Source organism: Fomitiporia mediterranea (assembly GCF_000271605.1).
Source record: "Fomitiporia mediterranea MF3/22 unplaced genomic scaffold FOMMEscaffold_8, whole genome shotgun sequence".
Classification (NCBI taxonomy): Eukaryota; Fungi; Basidiomycota; class Agaricomycetes; order Hymenochaetales; family Hymenochaetaceae; genus Fomitiporia; species Fomitiporia mediterranea.
The window spans coordinates 1,256,177-1,272,219 of NW_006760393.1; the positions used below are offsets into that span (position 1 = coordinate 1,256,177).

Here is a 16,043-nt window from a genome sequence, read left to right on the forward strand (position 1 = left end):
TGTGCAGGAAGGAACCCGTGCTTGTTGACAAATGCCAAGAGCCTATCACTTGTAGTGCCAACTTCGCGGGACACAACATGTGTAATTCGTGTGTATTAGGGAGAGATAAAGTTAAGTTTGTTGAAATGCACTAAGTCCTGCCAGGATTATTGGTTTACGTTGAGTAATGAGTCATCATATGGGTGAAATATTGTCCGTGTTGGATGGGCCGGTGAGGTCATTTCGCTCTTCTTGATGAACGAGGCTATCATACAAGGTATGTTAGTATACAACCCTCTTTACCTGCTCGTCATTTACGTCCCTAGGTCTCGACGTACGGAGTTGAGAATTGGTAGCATCAAGCACTACTGTATTGAATAGATAATCAATTGCTCATCATTAGATCATTGCCAAGATACCGGACATCGAAAACATCATCATGGTATGCGCGATCTCTAATCTAGCATCGTGGTATTCTGCGCGTCTAATCCTGAACCCATTGTCCAAGCTCTATTGCAAAAGCAGCCGCAAGCTTAGCGAATTCGAGCATGTGCTCAAAGCTGAACTCATCTGAAACGTCAATGCGACTTGAGGGTAGAGATAGACAAAATCGGGGGTTATGAGTGTAAAGTTCATGCTAGACAGGAAGTAGGAGACTCAACTCGTTCCCGGAGTGAATGTATGGGTTTGATTCCTCGAACTTGCTCTCTGTTATAGTAAATATGAGTGCAGAACCTTATACCATGACTGTCATCACATACCTATAGTAAAGATTGCCGGGTAGCCAGCTCTACCCCACGAAGCGCTTGGGAGGGTTTAGAAGCCTGAACCATTACATACAACATTGCCGTTTGACTTACTGGTCACTGCAAGCGTAACCGCACTTGGTATCCACGTGCGGGATAGTCAAGTATTTCTCCACAAGAGCCTTGTTGAACTCTGTCAGACTGAACGAAGAATAAAAGTTTAGCCATGTCCGAGACCCGAGCACTTGACCAATTTATGAATCAATTGACGCACCCGTTGTCGGTATAATCCGTTATAATGCCGACAGATTCCTTGGTGCCTCGCTTGACCCAGGCGGTCATATCAAACTAAATGCCCAGAAAAATCAGAAAAAATGTCAAGACTTCATCCACGAGGCATCGATATACCTGACTCATGGCAAGCACATTTACACCCCGAGATTCATAGTCATGCGCAACGGCCTGAGATCCGAGCAGACCACCCTCCTGTAAGAATTGTTGAATAGAGTCCTGAAGGTTTGGATGGATGGAATGATGATGCCACCGACCTCTGCACTGTAGAAGTGAAATTCGACGGTATGTTTCGGCGAAAATCCGGTAGAAACAAGCCCTCGATAAGCCTCGAGGATAGACATCGTTCCCGATCCGTCGTCATCGGCACCTGGAGCGGGTTTAAGAAAAGCAGAGAATGGAAGTTAGTAAACCTGTTTCTGAAACCTGGTTCTTCACTGTACCAGGTGCAGGAAGGAAGGGCCAAGTGTGCGCGCTGTATCAGGCGCGCATGGAACAACCGAGTTAGTCGGAGCGCTGAAATTGTACTTAGTAGTGTAGGATGGGCAGTACCTATCCTGGTGAGCTCCGACTATGATTATTCCCTCGTCGTCGGGCAACGTTCCGGCAATTTTCACGATCTCAGAGAAGCATGATTTTCGGACCGGGCAATATTTGAGAAAGATCTTACAATGGACTTCTGGGCCCAAGAGTGTGGAAACTCCGAAATACTAATTCGATTTCGGACAGATTCGCTTGCGAACGTCGAGGTTATCTTGGTTGAACGTTATGAAAAAGCTTCTTCATTGGATCGGCTAGAGAACACAGTACCTCATTTATTCTAGACAGAAGCCAGAGCTGACTTTGTCTTCCGGTCTAGATGATTATTCAATTACATTTTCAGCCTCATGTTATGCCTCGGGGTACTCACGTCACTCCGGTAATCTGGAGAAAATGGTCAGACAGAGCACTCTGTGAAACGCTGGACTACACACATCGCGTCCGAAATCCCGTAAATGTCTCAAGGTTCTCTATCATTCCATCGGTACTTAGCGTCTCAATAACCGACTTGACTTGCTTCGTTGCGTTTGGGGCGGGGAAGGATGCTATAAACGTAAAGACATAATATTAGATAGTTCGGGCCGTACAACATGCAGGGATCCACATGGGGATTGATGTGTACATACGAGAGCTTATCCTTCGGAGGTGTCCATGGGACCCTAAGTCTGGAGAATCGGTTCTGAGTGGCGAAAAATAGGGAACGAGATCAGCACGTTGCATTTAAGTCCTAGGAGCAAGGCGCATCACATGTCGAAGAACTTGACGCCCTGGGCTTTGAGTTCGATCTGCGCATCCATGAGAGTGATATCAGGGCATGAGGTGTGGGCCCATACCTTCTCTAGCTCAGTCAGCACGACAGGACGAGCCGAGGGGTCGAATTGAATGACCCGGCGTTCGCCTAAATCGAGGCTATACTCAGGATATGCCTCATAAATATCTACGAAGTCAGTACGATGCACGTCTGCACTCCGGAGTATGTCATCCAAGACGGTTTGTTGTGCCGCAGCAACCGTAATGCAGGCAAGAATGGCCGTCGTGCTAAGCAACATGATGTCTAAAGGAGAAGAGGCGTCGTGAGTGCAAGGTAGCCGCGTTAGGCAAGAGAGTCTGTTTCCGCAAGTCACGTGCGCGGCACCGATCGCGTTTTCATCCTGCGTGTGGTGCGTTCTGTTTGGCTCAGCGTGTCCTCAGTGCACATTGCGTCCGTGTCTCCCCTTGCACGCTTGAGTTGAGCCTCTCCGTCTCGCAACACCTCAGGAGGCGTGCCGGCATGTCGAAAGCTCAGAAAGCGCGTGCTCAGGTCGTGGTAGGTTTCCGCTACATGTTTTTTTCTGGAATGCAGGCGTAACTGGAGTGTGTGCAGCGCATCTTGATACAAGCTGGCAAGGCAGGACCCGCACCCCCGATCGGCCCAGCATTGGGTGCACGTGGGGTTAAATCGATGGACTTTTGCAAGCAGTTCAATGAGCGCACAGCACACATCGAGCCGGGCGTCCCTACCCCGACCCTCATCACTGTCCAGCCGGACCGCTCGTTCACTTTCATCACCAAAACACCTCCAGTCGCCTACTTCGTAAAGAAGGCCGCTGGCATCGAAAAGGGCACCGGCAAGCCCGGACATGAGGTCTCCGGAACAATCTCCCTGAAACATGTCTATGAGATTGCGAAAATTAAGGCAACTGACGAGCATCTGAAGCATCTGCGCCTCCAGTCCATAGCCAGCACAGTCATTGGAACAGCGCGCTCGCTCGGCGTCCAAGTCGTTCCTTAATTCATGTAGGAGCGGAACATCGTCAAATTTCACCGGGAAGCTCTTCGTGTACGTGCGCATTTTTTGGAGTACATCTGATTTGATACGGACGACTGATTTCTTTCTTTCAGGTTCGGTTTATACTGCGTTCTTGTGTCGGACTGACACTGAAGCTCAGTTAACGACCCTTTGTACCTAATCGGAGAAATGCAGATCACGAACCGTATGAGCCTTTCCCTGCCCATCAGTAACGACCAGACTAGCAAATGGAAGGAAGGACAAAAGGCGGAGAGTGGTGTTGTGAGTTTCAGCCCGTAGGACCACAGTGATCGCTTCGAACAAAGATAGAGTTGAGATTCCTAGACAAGACGTCGGACTGACAGAGCCTTAATCGGTGAGCATCAAGAAGAAAGTTTGCTGCGACTAAGTGCAGTCTCCATAGCGCGGATACCAATACTACCTGAAGGACAATGGCGCTCGCTACTTCTAATCCCAAAAAGGGAAGTTTACTCCCGACGCGTCGGTTTCGCGCACACCGTCATTGTATTGTCGCCATCGTTGCTGGCGGCGGCGGCCAAGCATGCACGAAGATAGCACCTATTGTGTTCCGCATCTACTCGTCGTCAGCTATGGCAATCTCCTCTGCTTGCATCAGACTTCCTAGTTCTACCAACACTTCCCAACACTACCAGCTCAGCGCTAATCTTCGACGTCTTTGGATGAAAAAAAATGCCACATCAATTGCCAATCCAGTCTATAGCTCCGCGCTTCGGCTTCTATCGCGCATGAGATTAATCTCGCCCTTGTTTCGCTGTAACTTTTTTTGCGACGATCATAACTTTGGCCTATGCTTTGTCGGTCTCTGCTCTATTCTGAACAACACTACCACCGTCGCCAGCTAAATTTTCTTTTGATCGCGATTACTTTTTTATGCGTCCGGTACAAGGCAAGGCTGCCACTCCACGCGCTAACGTAGCCACTGATGGATATACATGGCTTTTCTTTTCTCTCTTCGAACTCGGATAGTAATTGTTGGCCATACCATGATAGCGGAATTCACCTCTTCGCGCATGGGGGCGCAGCATGTACGTTGTTCTTTTTTCAAGTCTGTGGTGGCCTAGATGGTATTGAAGGCTCTCGGCTCCAGTTCTCTGCTCCTCATTCGCACATGTCCTTGCCAATGAATGGGCCATCGGAGCACCGGGGTATCGTATCCCCAAGTCGCGTGTTCCTGCACGTTCACTACCTTGTAGGCCTGCAGGTCATTCTATCGACAGATCGGAACTTTAACACACGTTGCCGATGTTGAGAAGGCAAAGCGGGGTGAGACTAAGACAAGATACTCGATCAAGGAGAACTTTCTTTCGGATGACAGACTGCATGTCGACAGGCCCCAGCAGCTCTTCAGGATGCGTATAAGAGGGACAACTTCCTGGCACTCTTTTCCTCCATCGGAGTCTACTTCCAGTCTCTTCTCTCAGCCCCCACTTGCTCTCTCTTGTTCACCCACTTCTAGCCCTCTCTCTTGCTTCTACTATGCAGGCCTTCAACGCTAACGGCGGCAAGGACAAGCTTTGCTGGTCGTCTGAAGACCCCCGCGACTCCATGATCTTCGGCCCTTGGGGAGCGTTCTACCGTTTCACGGTCAGTCGTCCTCATAAGACCGAGATATATGCACCTCCATCTAACCTCTCCTCGGCCATAGCACGATTATACCCGTAATGTTACGGAATGTTACCGCACCTCTCGCGGTGACAGAGAGGACCGTGTCGCCCGCTTTGAGTGGGGAATGAACGGTGCCCTCGGTCGCGTTACGATTGGCAAGGTATGATACAACGTTTTACAAGTCATTCCAGCCTTTCCCGGAACCTGAAATTCCGCATCGATATTAACTATACATTTCTTTCACTTTTGCAGATCAGCGTGCCAATGATCGACCTGACTAAGCCGCATCCAAGCAACCCTGTAAGTATCTCACTTTCTTAACATGTTCGCAAAAACCTATGAGCTTTGCTAAATCTCCGAGGTTGTAGGCTTATAGAAGCTGTATCGGTCCCGACGGCCTCCGTTACCAGTGGGCTCCGAGCACGAATGGTGTTGATGTCGTGGTACGTTTACAATACACCTGCCCTTTTAGAAGAAAATTTTGTATACAAATCTGAAACTATTACTTTCCTCCAGCTGCAAGATCCATACAACAACACTATCGCCTGCATGCATCCGATCCGCCCCACCCGCTACCCCGTGGGCAAAGTCTATTACGAGTTCTACTTCTACAAGAGCGGAAGCGGAGGCGCCGTAAGTTACCGCTTCTTTTCTTCATCTTCTTCCGAATTTCACCGTACTGACAACAACATTCGCGCTCATATGATATTTTCAGCTCCTGCCTCCTGTCATGGATCTTGCCGTAGTCACCGCTATGCTGTACCGCTACTGCTCAGCTTACGGCTTCTGATGTCCATATCATCACTCCACCCAGCCAGGAGACGGCTGCATTAACAAGTATCATAGGCGAAACTCGAAACTACCTTTATGCGATTCCACTTATATTTCCGTTCTATCTCCCGAGTCGATTATGTGTAAGATTACTACCGTTGTCCTCTTTAGTCGCCACTGTTCCGCTTGTCGGATGGCGTGCTAAAGGAGAGACGCACTTTCTCTTTCTTTCTGTCTTATCACCAAACAGAGCCCCGGACTCTAAATAATCCGTTGTGAAGTACGCTGTATGTAAAACCCCATATAAAAATCAAACCAGAGTCGTTTGTGTTCCATTGTCTTTCTATCTCCTTGTGTACCGTTTGTTACGAACCGAAAGCTCATATACACGACTCCTCCTACAACTTCGCCTCAACCACACTCACCTCACCACGAGCCACATCATATATCTGATCAACAGTCCTCAAAACCCACTCCGTTCCTTCGTCGCTACTAAGCCATTTGTCTTCGTCACTCAGCTCCGGTTCGGAGCGAGCTTTGAGCAGTCCGAAAACGTGGCTTATCAACTGCGGACCAACGTGCATCTCCGCGCGCAGACAAGCGATCCCAACGACGGAACCGAGTGCGCGGGTAAGGTTACCCTGTTCTTCCGACTTAGGGGCGGGGTAGTCGAATGGTGCGAGTACACAGCCGTATGACTGGATAATGAACGCTGTTAAAACAGACAATACGGAAAAGGCAAGAAGGACAAAAGAGAGAGGGGACGAAGGAACAGGTAAGTCCAACCGGGAGCAAGACACAACACCAAACACAGAACCACACGAAGAAGACACGATAGGGTGGTTCGCGATCGAGATTCGCAAAGATTAACGCGTCCGGTGGGGGTCCCAAACGTCAGTTTCAATGATCGGCGCGAAGCAAGGACAAAGGCGCAAGCAGTGCCATGCATCGCATCGCAGAACGGAACAGAAATGAATGAATGAATAGATAGACAAGTGCCGGTGCGTGCGGCGGTGCAAGAAGGGAGAAGGGTCGAGCGAGGAAGGACAGAAGGCGCCGAGGACAAGGTAGATAGGCAAGCCCATCCGATTCAGGTAGGAAGGAAGGGGAAGGACAGACCCAACCAACCAAGAGAGGAAAGCTCAAAGGGTATATGAATTATGATGTCCATAAACAGAAGGTCGGTGACGGGAATGCAGCGCACGATGGTAGGGTGCGTTGAATGGATATGAGGGGACCATCGGGATTGCGGGCGATTCGGATATTTCGATTCAATACATGAAAGTATAAAAGTATAACAAGCAATCGCAGTTAGCGAGCGTAGAGCACACGATAGAGGGTTGGTTAGGTGGGAAACGCACTGATGAAGTCAGGATGGTAAGACCCGAGCTTATTGTATAGCTTCTCCGCATGCGGATCGTAGATGTTGTTCCAGAGTGTTTGTCCACGCTTCAAGAACTCATCGACGTTCGTAGAATTGACGGACCTAAATAATCAGAAACAAACAGAAGAGAGACAATTATATTAGCCTTACTTAGCCGCTGATTTCACAACACAATTAAGGCGGGAGAACCAGTGTAGTGTGGAATGGAGGCGGAAGCATCAAAGAAGGAAGTTGGATCAGGCTCGGACTCACCTGCGCGGTTCCCTACGAAGACCGCTGCGTACCTCGTCACCGAACGCTTCTGTCATTGCTGCTAGGGACAGGATTGTCTAAACGTATAACAGAATGAACATAAAATAAATGAATAAATACGTGATTGCATTAATTCGTACAGCCGGAACGTACCCTCGGCACACCAATGAAGATACTACTCTTCAACGCCGCCTCTCTCATCTTCGCCGCCGCATCCAAACGCGCACTGAAAGCAACATCACGCGTCGCAAACCGATAGAGGTCACCTACGGCATCCGGAGTGTTCGCCGTCAACAGTGTACAAGTCTATGCGCGTCATAGCATAGCAACATCAACATTCCGCGAGTGAATCCATTCAGGAGACAGAACATTAATGAAGTCGATCGATGGTAAACGTGATGCGGGATTATCGCCAGATTCGTGCAAACATCACCAATTTTATATAATACATATGATGAATGATTATGAAACGGCGTTAATTGTGCCACGCAGCGTGGATAATGCGACGTACAGAAAGAACAAGCCAGCCGTTCACTGCGTTGTGTTGTTGCGCCTCTGTGCGGGTACGTCGGAACAGCCTGTTCAGCACGCCGACTGGTGGACTGGCAAACGGCTGTGGGTTTCGTTGCGCAAGGAGATGCTTTACAGCGGGCGGAAGCTTGACCATCGTCGCAACAAAGTCGCTGACTGACAAACACGCTCTCAGTTGTGCGGCCGCTTACGGGTATAAATTTGGCCGGAAGAGCACATGTACAGATTCTCAACAAATTCAATTTGCTATTTATTTCAAACCTCAATGTAACTTAAGTAAAGCAGACTCAAAGCGCGCAGCGGCACGAATTAGTTAAAGGTCAAAGCAAGTAAGACGGATGAATGTAACTCCAAGATATACAACTACGCGCGGCGAGAAGTACCAATGGTATGTAGTTTGATCATGAAGTCCGTCCTTCCACAGGTCGGACGGCATAAGCCGGTCTGAGAGCCGGTTCCATCATGAACAACAGGCAGCAGACAAGAAATAGAACTAAACGTGGGTGATTGGGGGTATATGATACGTTGGTTAAGAAGTAAAACGAGGGATCAATACATCTTCCATAAGCAACCAATCCAAAGGCGTTGCAGGGAGAAAAATCGCCTGATGATGATCATCTACTGGAAGGAAACGTTAATGATGGTGGAACCAAGGGCAGTTGGCTGGCCGTCCTGCTGCATGAGCGAATCAAGCGTGTTGACGCCCTGCAGGTCCAACATGGATCCGAAGGGGAAATAGGCAACGACATTGTCATTGCCCTCCATGTATTTAACGATTTGCGAGTAGAACGCCCAGACTTGGTCGTTGCTGCATTGCTGTCCGTTGTTCTCGTACGCAGTGTTGTAGTTCTGGAAGGCACATGTTAAAACCAAACATCCAGACACTGCAAGATCAGTAAAATAACCAACCTGGCAAGCAAACTCGGTGACCCAGATCGGCTTGCCGAACCCAGACCACTTCTCAATATAGCTCTGCATGTCATCCGCAGAAGTGCCGTAATAGTGCACAGGGAAACCATCAATCTTTATTGGGATAGATGTTAGACATTAGAAAAGTTGTGTAAATAGTAGATGCGTACGTGGCAGCCATTGCACTTCTGCAGGAATTCCTGCATCCAAGTGTAGCCGTTCGGGTTGGAAGACGTCACAGGAGCGAGCAACTGGTAACCCTTGTCCTTGAGCGGCTCGAGGTACTTCCACCAAAGTCCGACTGCGGTGTCCGGGTCCAGGTTAGCTTGCTGAGGTTCGTTGACTCTTTCCGGGAGTCAGATGAGTCTTAAACAGTGAAACGAAATCGCTCACTCGTTGAAGCCCAACGCAATGTTCGCGTAGCCTTGTACTACCGTCTTCTGGAAGGCATCGGTATCTTTGTTACCCCAAAGCATCGGCAAGCACTGAAGGCCAAGTTCCGAGGCACCATCAGGGCATTGCTCAGTCCACGTGTAAATGCTGGGAAGGAGAATAAAGTCAACATCGACGGTTGCGATCCACCAATGATGTAATCAGCCGAAAAGCGAAGCCAACGCACTATTTGACATTCTCCGTCACGAAGCTCTTGAGGGTGTTGGGGTTCCCAGGTGGCCAAGCGAGACCAATCTTGCCATTTCCGCCTTGGGCAGGCGGGCTGGACGTTTGCTTCGGTGGGTTCGATGAGGACGAAGAGGAACCATTGCCATTGCTATTGTTATTGGAACCGGAGTTGCCACTGTTGCTTGACGAGCTGGAAGTTGGTGCTGGGGCCGCGGACCTCTGCTTGCAACGTTGGCCATCGCCGCGCTTACGCTTCATTGCGACGTCGTGTCCGTGCGCATGCCTGACCTTATGCATGCGATGACCATCGGCAGAAAGTGCATTGACAGGGGACACGCCGAGGTTGCAGACGAGCACTGCAAGCGTGGACACGGCAAAAAGATTGAGTAATTTGGCGAGTGCCATTATCGCGTATCAGGAGGGTTGGTAAGGAGCGGGACGCTAATAGGGTGCCAACAAAATCGAGGGGGGAAGGAATGGAGTGGAAAAAGAATGTCAGAGCCTAGGGCAAAGAGTGGCAGCGTCGACGAAAAAACGAGAGGAACGCGGGTAGGGGAGGAGACGGGAACGCAAACCGAAAAACAGAGAGGGTATTTAAATACTCCCGGAGTTTGAAATTGCCCGTCTTGGCGATGTACATATGGAACCTCCCTTTATTACGATTTATTACCCTCGCTACCTTTTTCGGGGTGATTATAATTCTCCCAGGCACACGCATGCCCACAACCCGTCTGTGTGCGTGTGTTTGGCTGCCCTCTTCCGTTTCGTGCATCAAGTCACTCCCATATCAGAAAATTGCTTCATAAACGCCAGTGAGCCATGACGCATCTATTTAACTGGCACAGAAAATAAATTCATGGCGCAACGCAATGACAAGAATAAGAACAAGTCAGCTTGCGCTGCCGAGCGTAGCCGTCGTAGCGACTGCATTTCGGCTAGTCAAAAAGAGTCACGCGCGTCGCATCACATAAGTAGACACGCAGCGTGCGACACACTCTTTTCCTCAGCCTTTCACGTTACTGTCAAGAAATCGGCCACCCATCCCAGTCCACTCCACTTATCCTTCGTCTCCTCATCGCTCATCAATGGCCGACACATCTGCCGCCACTGTCCCCGCAGAGGTGCCCAAGGCCGAGCAGCCAGCGGAGAAGGTCGTCGACGACACTCCTGGCATCAAGGTCTGTCTTCTCTTGTCCACTCCACCCTTTTTCCACCCAGCGTCTGCAATTTAACTCACTTCTATTCGCTTCCCAGCTGTTCATTGGCAACTTAAGCTACGATGCCAAGGACGACGACCTTAAGAAGTTCATGCTACAGGCCGTCCAAGAGGCCGACATGTACGTCTTACTAAAAGTCGCAGCTGCATGTGCTGTGGGCACCGTAAAATACATTGCTGATACCCTTGTCGTTCTTTAGTCTCTCTCACGAAGTAAGATTCCTCGGCGCGCGTCCTGCTGGCTTTGGTTTCGTCGCCGTTTCCACCGATGTCGCCGAAAAGGCTATCACTGAGCTAAACGGTGTGGAATATATGGAGCGCAAGATTGTCGTTGCAACCGCTTTGTCCGCGGAAGAGAAGGAGAAGAGGCGGAGTGACAAGAAGATGCAGCGTCGCATCGGTCGTCGTGGCTCTAAGGCTGTTACAGGCGAAGTCACCGAGGCTGAAGCTAATGGTGACGTCGCAGCCACTGGCGCCGAGGGCGAGAACAAGCCCAGAAAGAAGAGAAAGAGTGTCGTAAGTGCCGCATTATTTCTCGTGTCTCAAGTTCGATATGCATGAATGACACGTCATTAATAGAAAAAGTTCAAGAGGACCAAGAAAGCGTCTACGACGGGAGAGAATGGTGCTCCCGCAGAAGGTCCCGAGGATTCTGCTGCTCCAACCAGTGAAGGCGAGAAGAAGAAAGCGCCAAGGCCCAAGCGCACGCCGAAGCCGCGTCGTGCTCCGGGTGAAGAACCCAGCGGGGAGCCGTCTAAAACGACCTTGTTTGTTGCGAATCTGCCTTTCTCGCTCGATGAGGAAGGTCTTAAAAACATCTTCAAGGACTTCAATGTGCAATCCGTGTCTATTCCGCCCAAAGGCTTTTATAAGAACCAACGGTCAAATCAGCGGTTCAGGAACAAGGGTTTCGGCTTCGTTGTGTTTGCCGACGAAGAAAACCAGAAGAAGGCCTTGGAGAGAAGCCAGGTGGAGCCTTTTGAAGCAGAAGATAAGAAACGAAAGGATGATGGAAAGGAGGGTGAAACTGAAATCGTCAAGCGTAAGCTTGAAGTCAAAGTTGCCGTCGACCCTGTGCACAAGGAGAACGGTGCAGAAAATGCGGCTGGCGAAGCCAGTGCGACCGAGGCTGCTCCGGCTGCGTGATTACCGACCATATTATGTCCATGCCCGAATGTCCCCCATGATTCCGTCCACCCGTCCACCTTTGTGATTAGTTCTTTCGCTAGTACTGTTTGATAGTCCATGGGCTGCGCTCTTAGGCTCGTTTAATCCGTTTGTTCGTTTCTGGCGAATGTAACAATCATTCCTTTGATCCCTTCAGTGTGAACAGCATTTGTGGTGATTACATAAGGTAACGGGATCTGCACCTTGCGTCAGACCTGCAACTCTCTTCTCGTCAATTCATGGCAAGTAGCGACGAGGACGATTACACCTCAGACAGGTTTCTAGCCGAAACTGCTGCTGCTGCCACGAGTGCATCTCTCACATACGCCCAACGACGGAAGCAGGCACAAAAGCAGTCGGAAATCAAGAATGCGCAGAACAGAATTAAAAGTCGACGCGAGCGTGAAGCAGAGGCGCGAGAGCAGGGGCTACAGCAAAGTCTGTTCGAACGCGCAGAGGCTGAGAAACGCGAGCTTGGTGTGAAGAACAAGGCTATGGATATGATGCTGCGAATGGGTTTTAAACCAGGTGGAGCTCTTGGGCGCAGTAGTATTACTACTGGACAAGAAACTACCGAGCCGGGACCATCTACCACACCTACACCGCCGGCACCGGTGCACCAGGCTTCTGTGTCATCCAAGGCTGCTACACCCGAGCCAGCTGTCCAATCGGAAGATGGGAAGTTACCAGATTCGCAGCATCGTACTGTTCCGTTGTCAGTGGATATCTGGGCTGGTGAGCGGTTTCAATCTTCATGAACAAAGGCAACAACTCAACCAACTTTTCTTCCAATGTACTTTCAGGTAAGAAAGGTGTAGGACTTGGTAAACGTGCATCTTCACCAAGGACTTTAGAGCGTGCCTCAAAGAGCGCACGGATTGATGAAGACACGGCGCGCGAAACGTACCGTATCCAAGCTAGGTCCGCGTTCGAGGAACGTCGAGCGATTGGCCAGCTCAGCGCTGCATCACGGACGTTAATTGCACTCGATGAGAAAGCCGGTGTACAGGTAAGTAGTTAAGCATCTGTCATTTGTCGTTTCTACATACCCGCATATATGAAGGGGCGCCGTTCGTGCGTGCCTTGCACGTATATGTCATTTGTTCCTTTGCCTTCGGAAGTTTCACATGGAAAATGACAAAATTCACTGATGATCGTTGCCTTGCTAACCTACACATATACTCATATACGCATATACGCATACATACAAACACAGTTCAACGTCCTGTCGCTGAATCCACAAGAGCCTGAGACATTCCCGACCGAACTTTTGGAAGCGTTGTCGTTGTCATCGTCCAGCGCGTCCGCGTCATCTGACATCGTCGCGCAGGAGGAAAATTCGAATTCCGTTGTTTCTGTTTCTGTTGACTCTGTTGTCAGCTCGGGCGTGCAGGAGAGTGATAGCGAGAGATTACGGAAACAGATTCAAAGAGACGCTTTGCAGCCGTTGGAGACAACATTACTAGGACCTTACGGCGACGGTGATGACGATGACGGCAACAGAGACAACAGAGATACGGAGAGACCGAAACCGAAGAAAGCCACCCCGCTCCCGCTCTCGTTATCAGAAGAGACCATCGACCAGGCGCGGGAGTTCTTGCAACAAGATGTAAGTAAGCAACACCCTGATCTCGCATGTAATCTCCTCCGGTCACTGACGTTGTTGTCTATTTCTATTTCTATTTCACCCCTGTCTATCTATCCGTTGATTCTATTCTATGTATAAAAACATATAGGTACGAGAAAGGTTAAAACGAGTCCTTGGATATTTGCGCGAGAAATATCACTATTGCCTGTGGTGTGGCACGCAATACAACGACAAAGAGGATCTCGATGGCAACTGTCCAGGTGAGGACGAAGAGGCGCACGACTAGATGACCAGACGACCACAAGCTAGCTAGACAACACATGCGTAGCTATCCCTACACTACCGCTTCCAAGACACAAGACATTTTATGCATGCAATTGCTGTGCTCGGTGCATGTATATGTCGTATCATCGTATCATCGTATCGTCGTGTTTTATTTTGCTTTGAATAGCATACACAAGAGGGGTGGTGGGGTTGGGGAGTTATTTGGGCCTGTGATAGAGAAGCCTGACGACATTTTATTGCACCAGCGCTTCCGAGCATGTTACGAACAGCGATCCCTTTGATCCCTACCTATTCTTTGAATTCTCGTGGATTCCTTTGGATTCCTGCGGCTTATTACGGTTTCGCATGCCCGTCTCTCGTTGGTATCGTACAAACTGCGGCAAAATGTGGAATATGTTATTGCACTGATGGGGTCTTCTATGGGTACAAGCTTGCAAGGGCGACCACGATGGTCTCAAATGGGTCATAGTAGAGAAGAACAACACGGAAACGAGTTGAGTTACTACAACGAGTGGATAGGTGGGAAACGGAACCAAATCAAGCCAATTGGATGCGAATCTTTCCAAAGTAAATAGATAATCAAAAATATAAAGAGAAACGAACGGAAAGAAAATTGAGCTGACAACGGACAAACAAACAAACGGATGGAGACCAGAACCGAAAGAAGAAGAGTAAAAAGGAAAAGATCGGTGTGATTGCATCAAGCAGGAAGCTCTCAAGAAAATAAGAGAAGAGCACAAATTGTGGTGCAAGTTAAGAAAATAAGAGAAACTGGAAGAAATAGTAAATACGAGAAGAACACAAGAGCAAAGTAAATACAAGAATTGAAGAAATAGCAAAAAGTAAATAAGGAAAATAATACTGAGAAGAAAGCTAAGCGACTGGAGCTATTTGTCGATGAAACGACGAGATCCTAAGTCCAGCCTGATGGTGCTTCACAAACGGCTGACTCTCCTGATCCAGATCCATTGGACTAACGCGAGGAGATCGCGAACGGCTCCGTCGTTCCCTCCTACGAACAACGCTAGAATGATTCTCCTTCCCACTTGGAAACGAGAACGTCGCAAAAGACTCGGCAAGCATAGGTGGTAGAGTCGGGAGCATGACAGGTGAAGGCAGCTCTGCAGACGCGCCGCGTGCGCGCGCTGATGCAAATGACGGTGACGTCGGTGATGCCTGCGGTGAGCGACGGCGCGCGAAGGATGATATTGGTGTGCACGACGCAGCAGGAGAGACCTTCAGTCGCTCGAGGGACCCGCCCCGCGAGCGACGCGCCGGCAATGGCGGGACAGGCGGGATGGAGTCTGCAGTGCTATTTGAGCTGCTTCCAGAAGAACGGCGGGAGGCAGAAGACTGCGGAGTCTGCATGGAAGGAAGAGAGACGGGAGCCGATCGTGATCAGCGCCGAGGTTTCAGTGAAACAAAATCGTAAACGAAGAACACGTACCTTGTGTGTATGCTGCTGCTGTTCTGGGTCGCGTTGGTGATCTCCAAGTGCTGACATGCTCCCCCGACGCGTCTGAATGAACATACATATCCATCAAAGTATTTATTATTATATGCGTTGCTCCTTTCCGTGTGTAAAATTATTGACTTACGGTTGATGCATATGGAGAGAATCGCGCTGCTTTGATATTTCCTGAGCTAGCTCGCCGTTTGAACTTGTCCGTCTCGTTCGGCGCGTCATATTGCGAGACTATAATTGTAGGCGACTCTGCCCGACGCTTCTTTGAGAGTATGCGCGACGCCGGTGGCGGCGGGGAAGCAGAGGACTGACGCGAAAGAGATTCAGAAGACGCGCTGGAGGGTGGACGCGAAACGGGAAGTTGGACAGGGAGCTTCGAATCGGCTGCAAGACCGAGAGATTCCATAAGCTCGACAAAGGACGGAAGAGGCGACATGTTTATCAGACACTCGGAAGTATGGAGCTCGAATACAGAACAGAACAGAACACTGAACAGGGCTGGGACGGCGCGAAGAGAGCTGGAGACGAGCTGAGAAGAGAGCTGAGAGGGGTGGCTAGGCGGCTTATATGCGTGATATGCAGCAGGAGAGTATACGAGCCGGTTGCCAGAGCATTTGCGGGATTTCCGTTATTGTACAGGGGAGAAAATAACCGTGCTGGGTGGAGGTGGCAACGGCGAGCGGTGCTGTCGCCCGGACTCCGGCCGTAGTCATCGTAGTCATCGTAGACACAGATCAATTGGCCCTCTCGTCGTCGGCATGGCACTATCCACTCTCTCCAGCTCCCCCTGCCTAACATGGCCTCGTCCCTGGCAGCAACGCTACCGTGCTCTTGATCCATTCAGTCCATGCTATTTCTGCTTCTCTCGTCACCAGTCGTCGTC

At 49.8% G+C, this 16,043-nt stretch overlaps 5 protein-coding genes across 5 annotated transcripts; 2 read left to right on the top strand and 3 right to left on the bottom strand.

The window, feature by feature from the left end:
- Nucleotides 1–367: 367 nt before the first annotated feature.
- On the bottom strand, nt 368–6,042 carry FOMMEDRAFT_125631 (Zn-dependent exopeptidase). Its single transcript, XM_007268249.1, has 23 exons — nt 5,687–6,042; nt 5,488–5,604; nt 5,340–5,414; nt 5,224–5,271; nt 5,012–5,131; nt 4,454–4,950; nt 3,438–4,391; nt 2,390–3,375; nt 2,304–2,341; nt 2,183–2,235; nt 1,991–2,101; nt 1,927–1,940; nt 1,827–1,871; nt 1,687–1,770; nt 1,569–1,636; nt 1,460–1,491; nt 1,274–1,386; nt 1,134–1,211; nt 1,000–1,073; nt 840–926; nt 741–784; nt 642–687; nt 368–566 (listed from the first exon to the last, which is right to left on the bottom strand). The coding sequence occupies exons 8-23, from the start codon at nt 2,603–2,605 to the stop codon at nt 464–466; spliced, it is 1,206 nt and encodes a 401-aa protein (XP_007268311.1). The 5' UTR covers nt 2,606–3,375; nt 3,438–4,391; nt 4,454–4,950; nt 5,012–5,131; nt 5,224–5,271; nt 5,340–5,414; nt 5,488–5,604; nt 5,687–6,042; the 3' UTR covers nt 368–463.
- On the bottom strand, nt 6,034–8,062 carry FOMMEDRAFT_169239 (uncharacterized protein). Its single transcript, XM_007268250.1, has 5 exons — nt 7,890–8,062; nt 7,532–7,684; nt 7,379–7,455; nt 7,104–7,228; nt 6,034–6,454 (listed from the first exon to the last, which is right to left on the bottom strand). Exons 1-5 carry the CDS (start codon nt 8,043–8,045, stop codon nt 6,141–6,143), a joined length of 825 nt encoding a protein of 274 aa, XP_007268312.1. The 5' UTR covers nt 8,046–8,062; the 3' UTR covers nt 6,034–6,140.
- A 52-nt stretch (nt 8,063–8,114) lies between these two features.
- FOMMEDRAFT_125637 (uncharacterized protein) lies at nt 8,115–9,995 on the bottom strand. The gene is made up of 5 exons (XM_007268251.1): nt 9,438–9,995; nt 9,212–9,358; nt 8,989–9,163; nt 8,819–8,932; nt 8,115–8,758 (listed from the first exon to the last, which is right to left on the bottom strand). Exons 1-5 carry the CDS (start codon nt 9,842–9,844, stop codon nt 8,528–8,530), a joined length of 1,074 nt encoding a protein of 357 aa, XP_007268313.1. The 5' UTR covers nt 9,845–9,995; the 3' UTR covers nt 8,115–8,527.
- A 449-nt stretch (nt 9,996–10,444) lies between these two features.
- On the top strand, nt 10,445–11,971 carry FOMMEDRAFT_141777 (uncharacterized protein). The gene is made up of 4 exons (XM_007268252.1): nt 10,445–10,617; nt 10,694–10,776; nt 10,856–11,171; nt 11,235–11,971. The coding sequence occupies exons 1-4, from the start codon at nt 10,525–10,527 to the stop codon at nt 11,799–11,801; spliced, it is 1,059 nt and encodes a 352-aa protein (XP_007268314.1). The 5' UTR covers nt 10,445–10,524; the 3' UTR covers nt 11,802–11,971.
- A 90-nt stretch (nt 11,972–12,061) lies between these two features.
- On the top strand, nt 12,062–16,042 carry FOMMEDRAFT_110541 (uncharacterized protein; the record flags this gene model as incomplete). The annotated part of the gene is made up of 6 exons (XM_007268253.1): nt 12,062–12,557; nt 12,626–12,831; nt 13,039–13,431; nt 13,559–15,057; nt 15,143–15,214; nt 15,294–16,042. 4 exons carry the CDS (start codon nt 12,062–12,064, stop codon nt 13,694–13,696), a joined length of 1,233 nt encoding a protein of 410 aa, XP_007268315.1. The 3' UTR covers nt 13,697–15,057; nt 15,143–15,214; nt 15,294–16,042.
- Between the last annotated feature and the right edge of the window lies 1 nt (nt 16,043).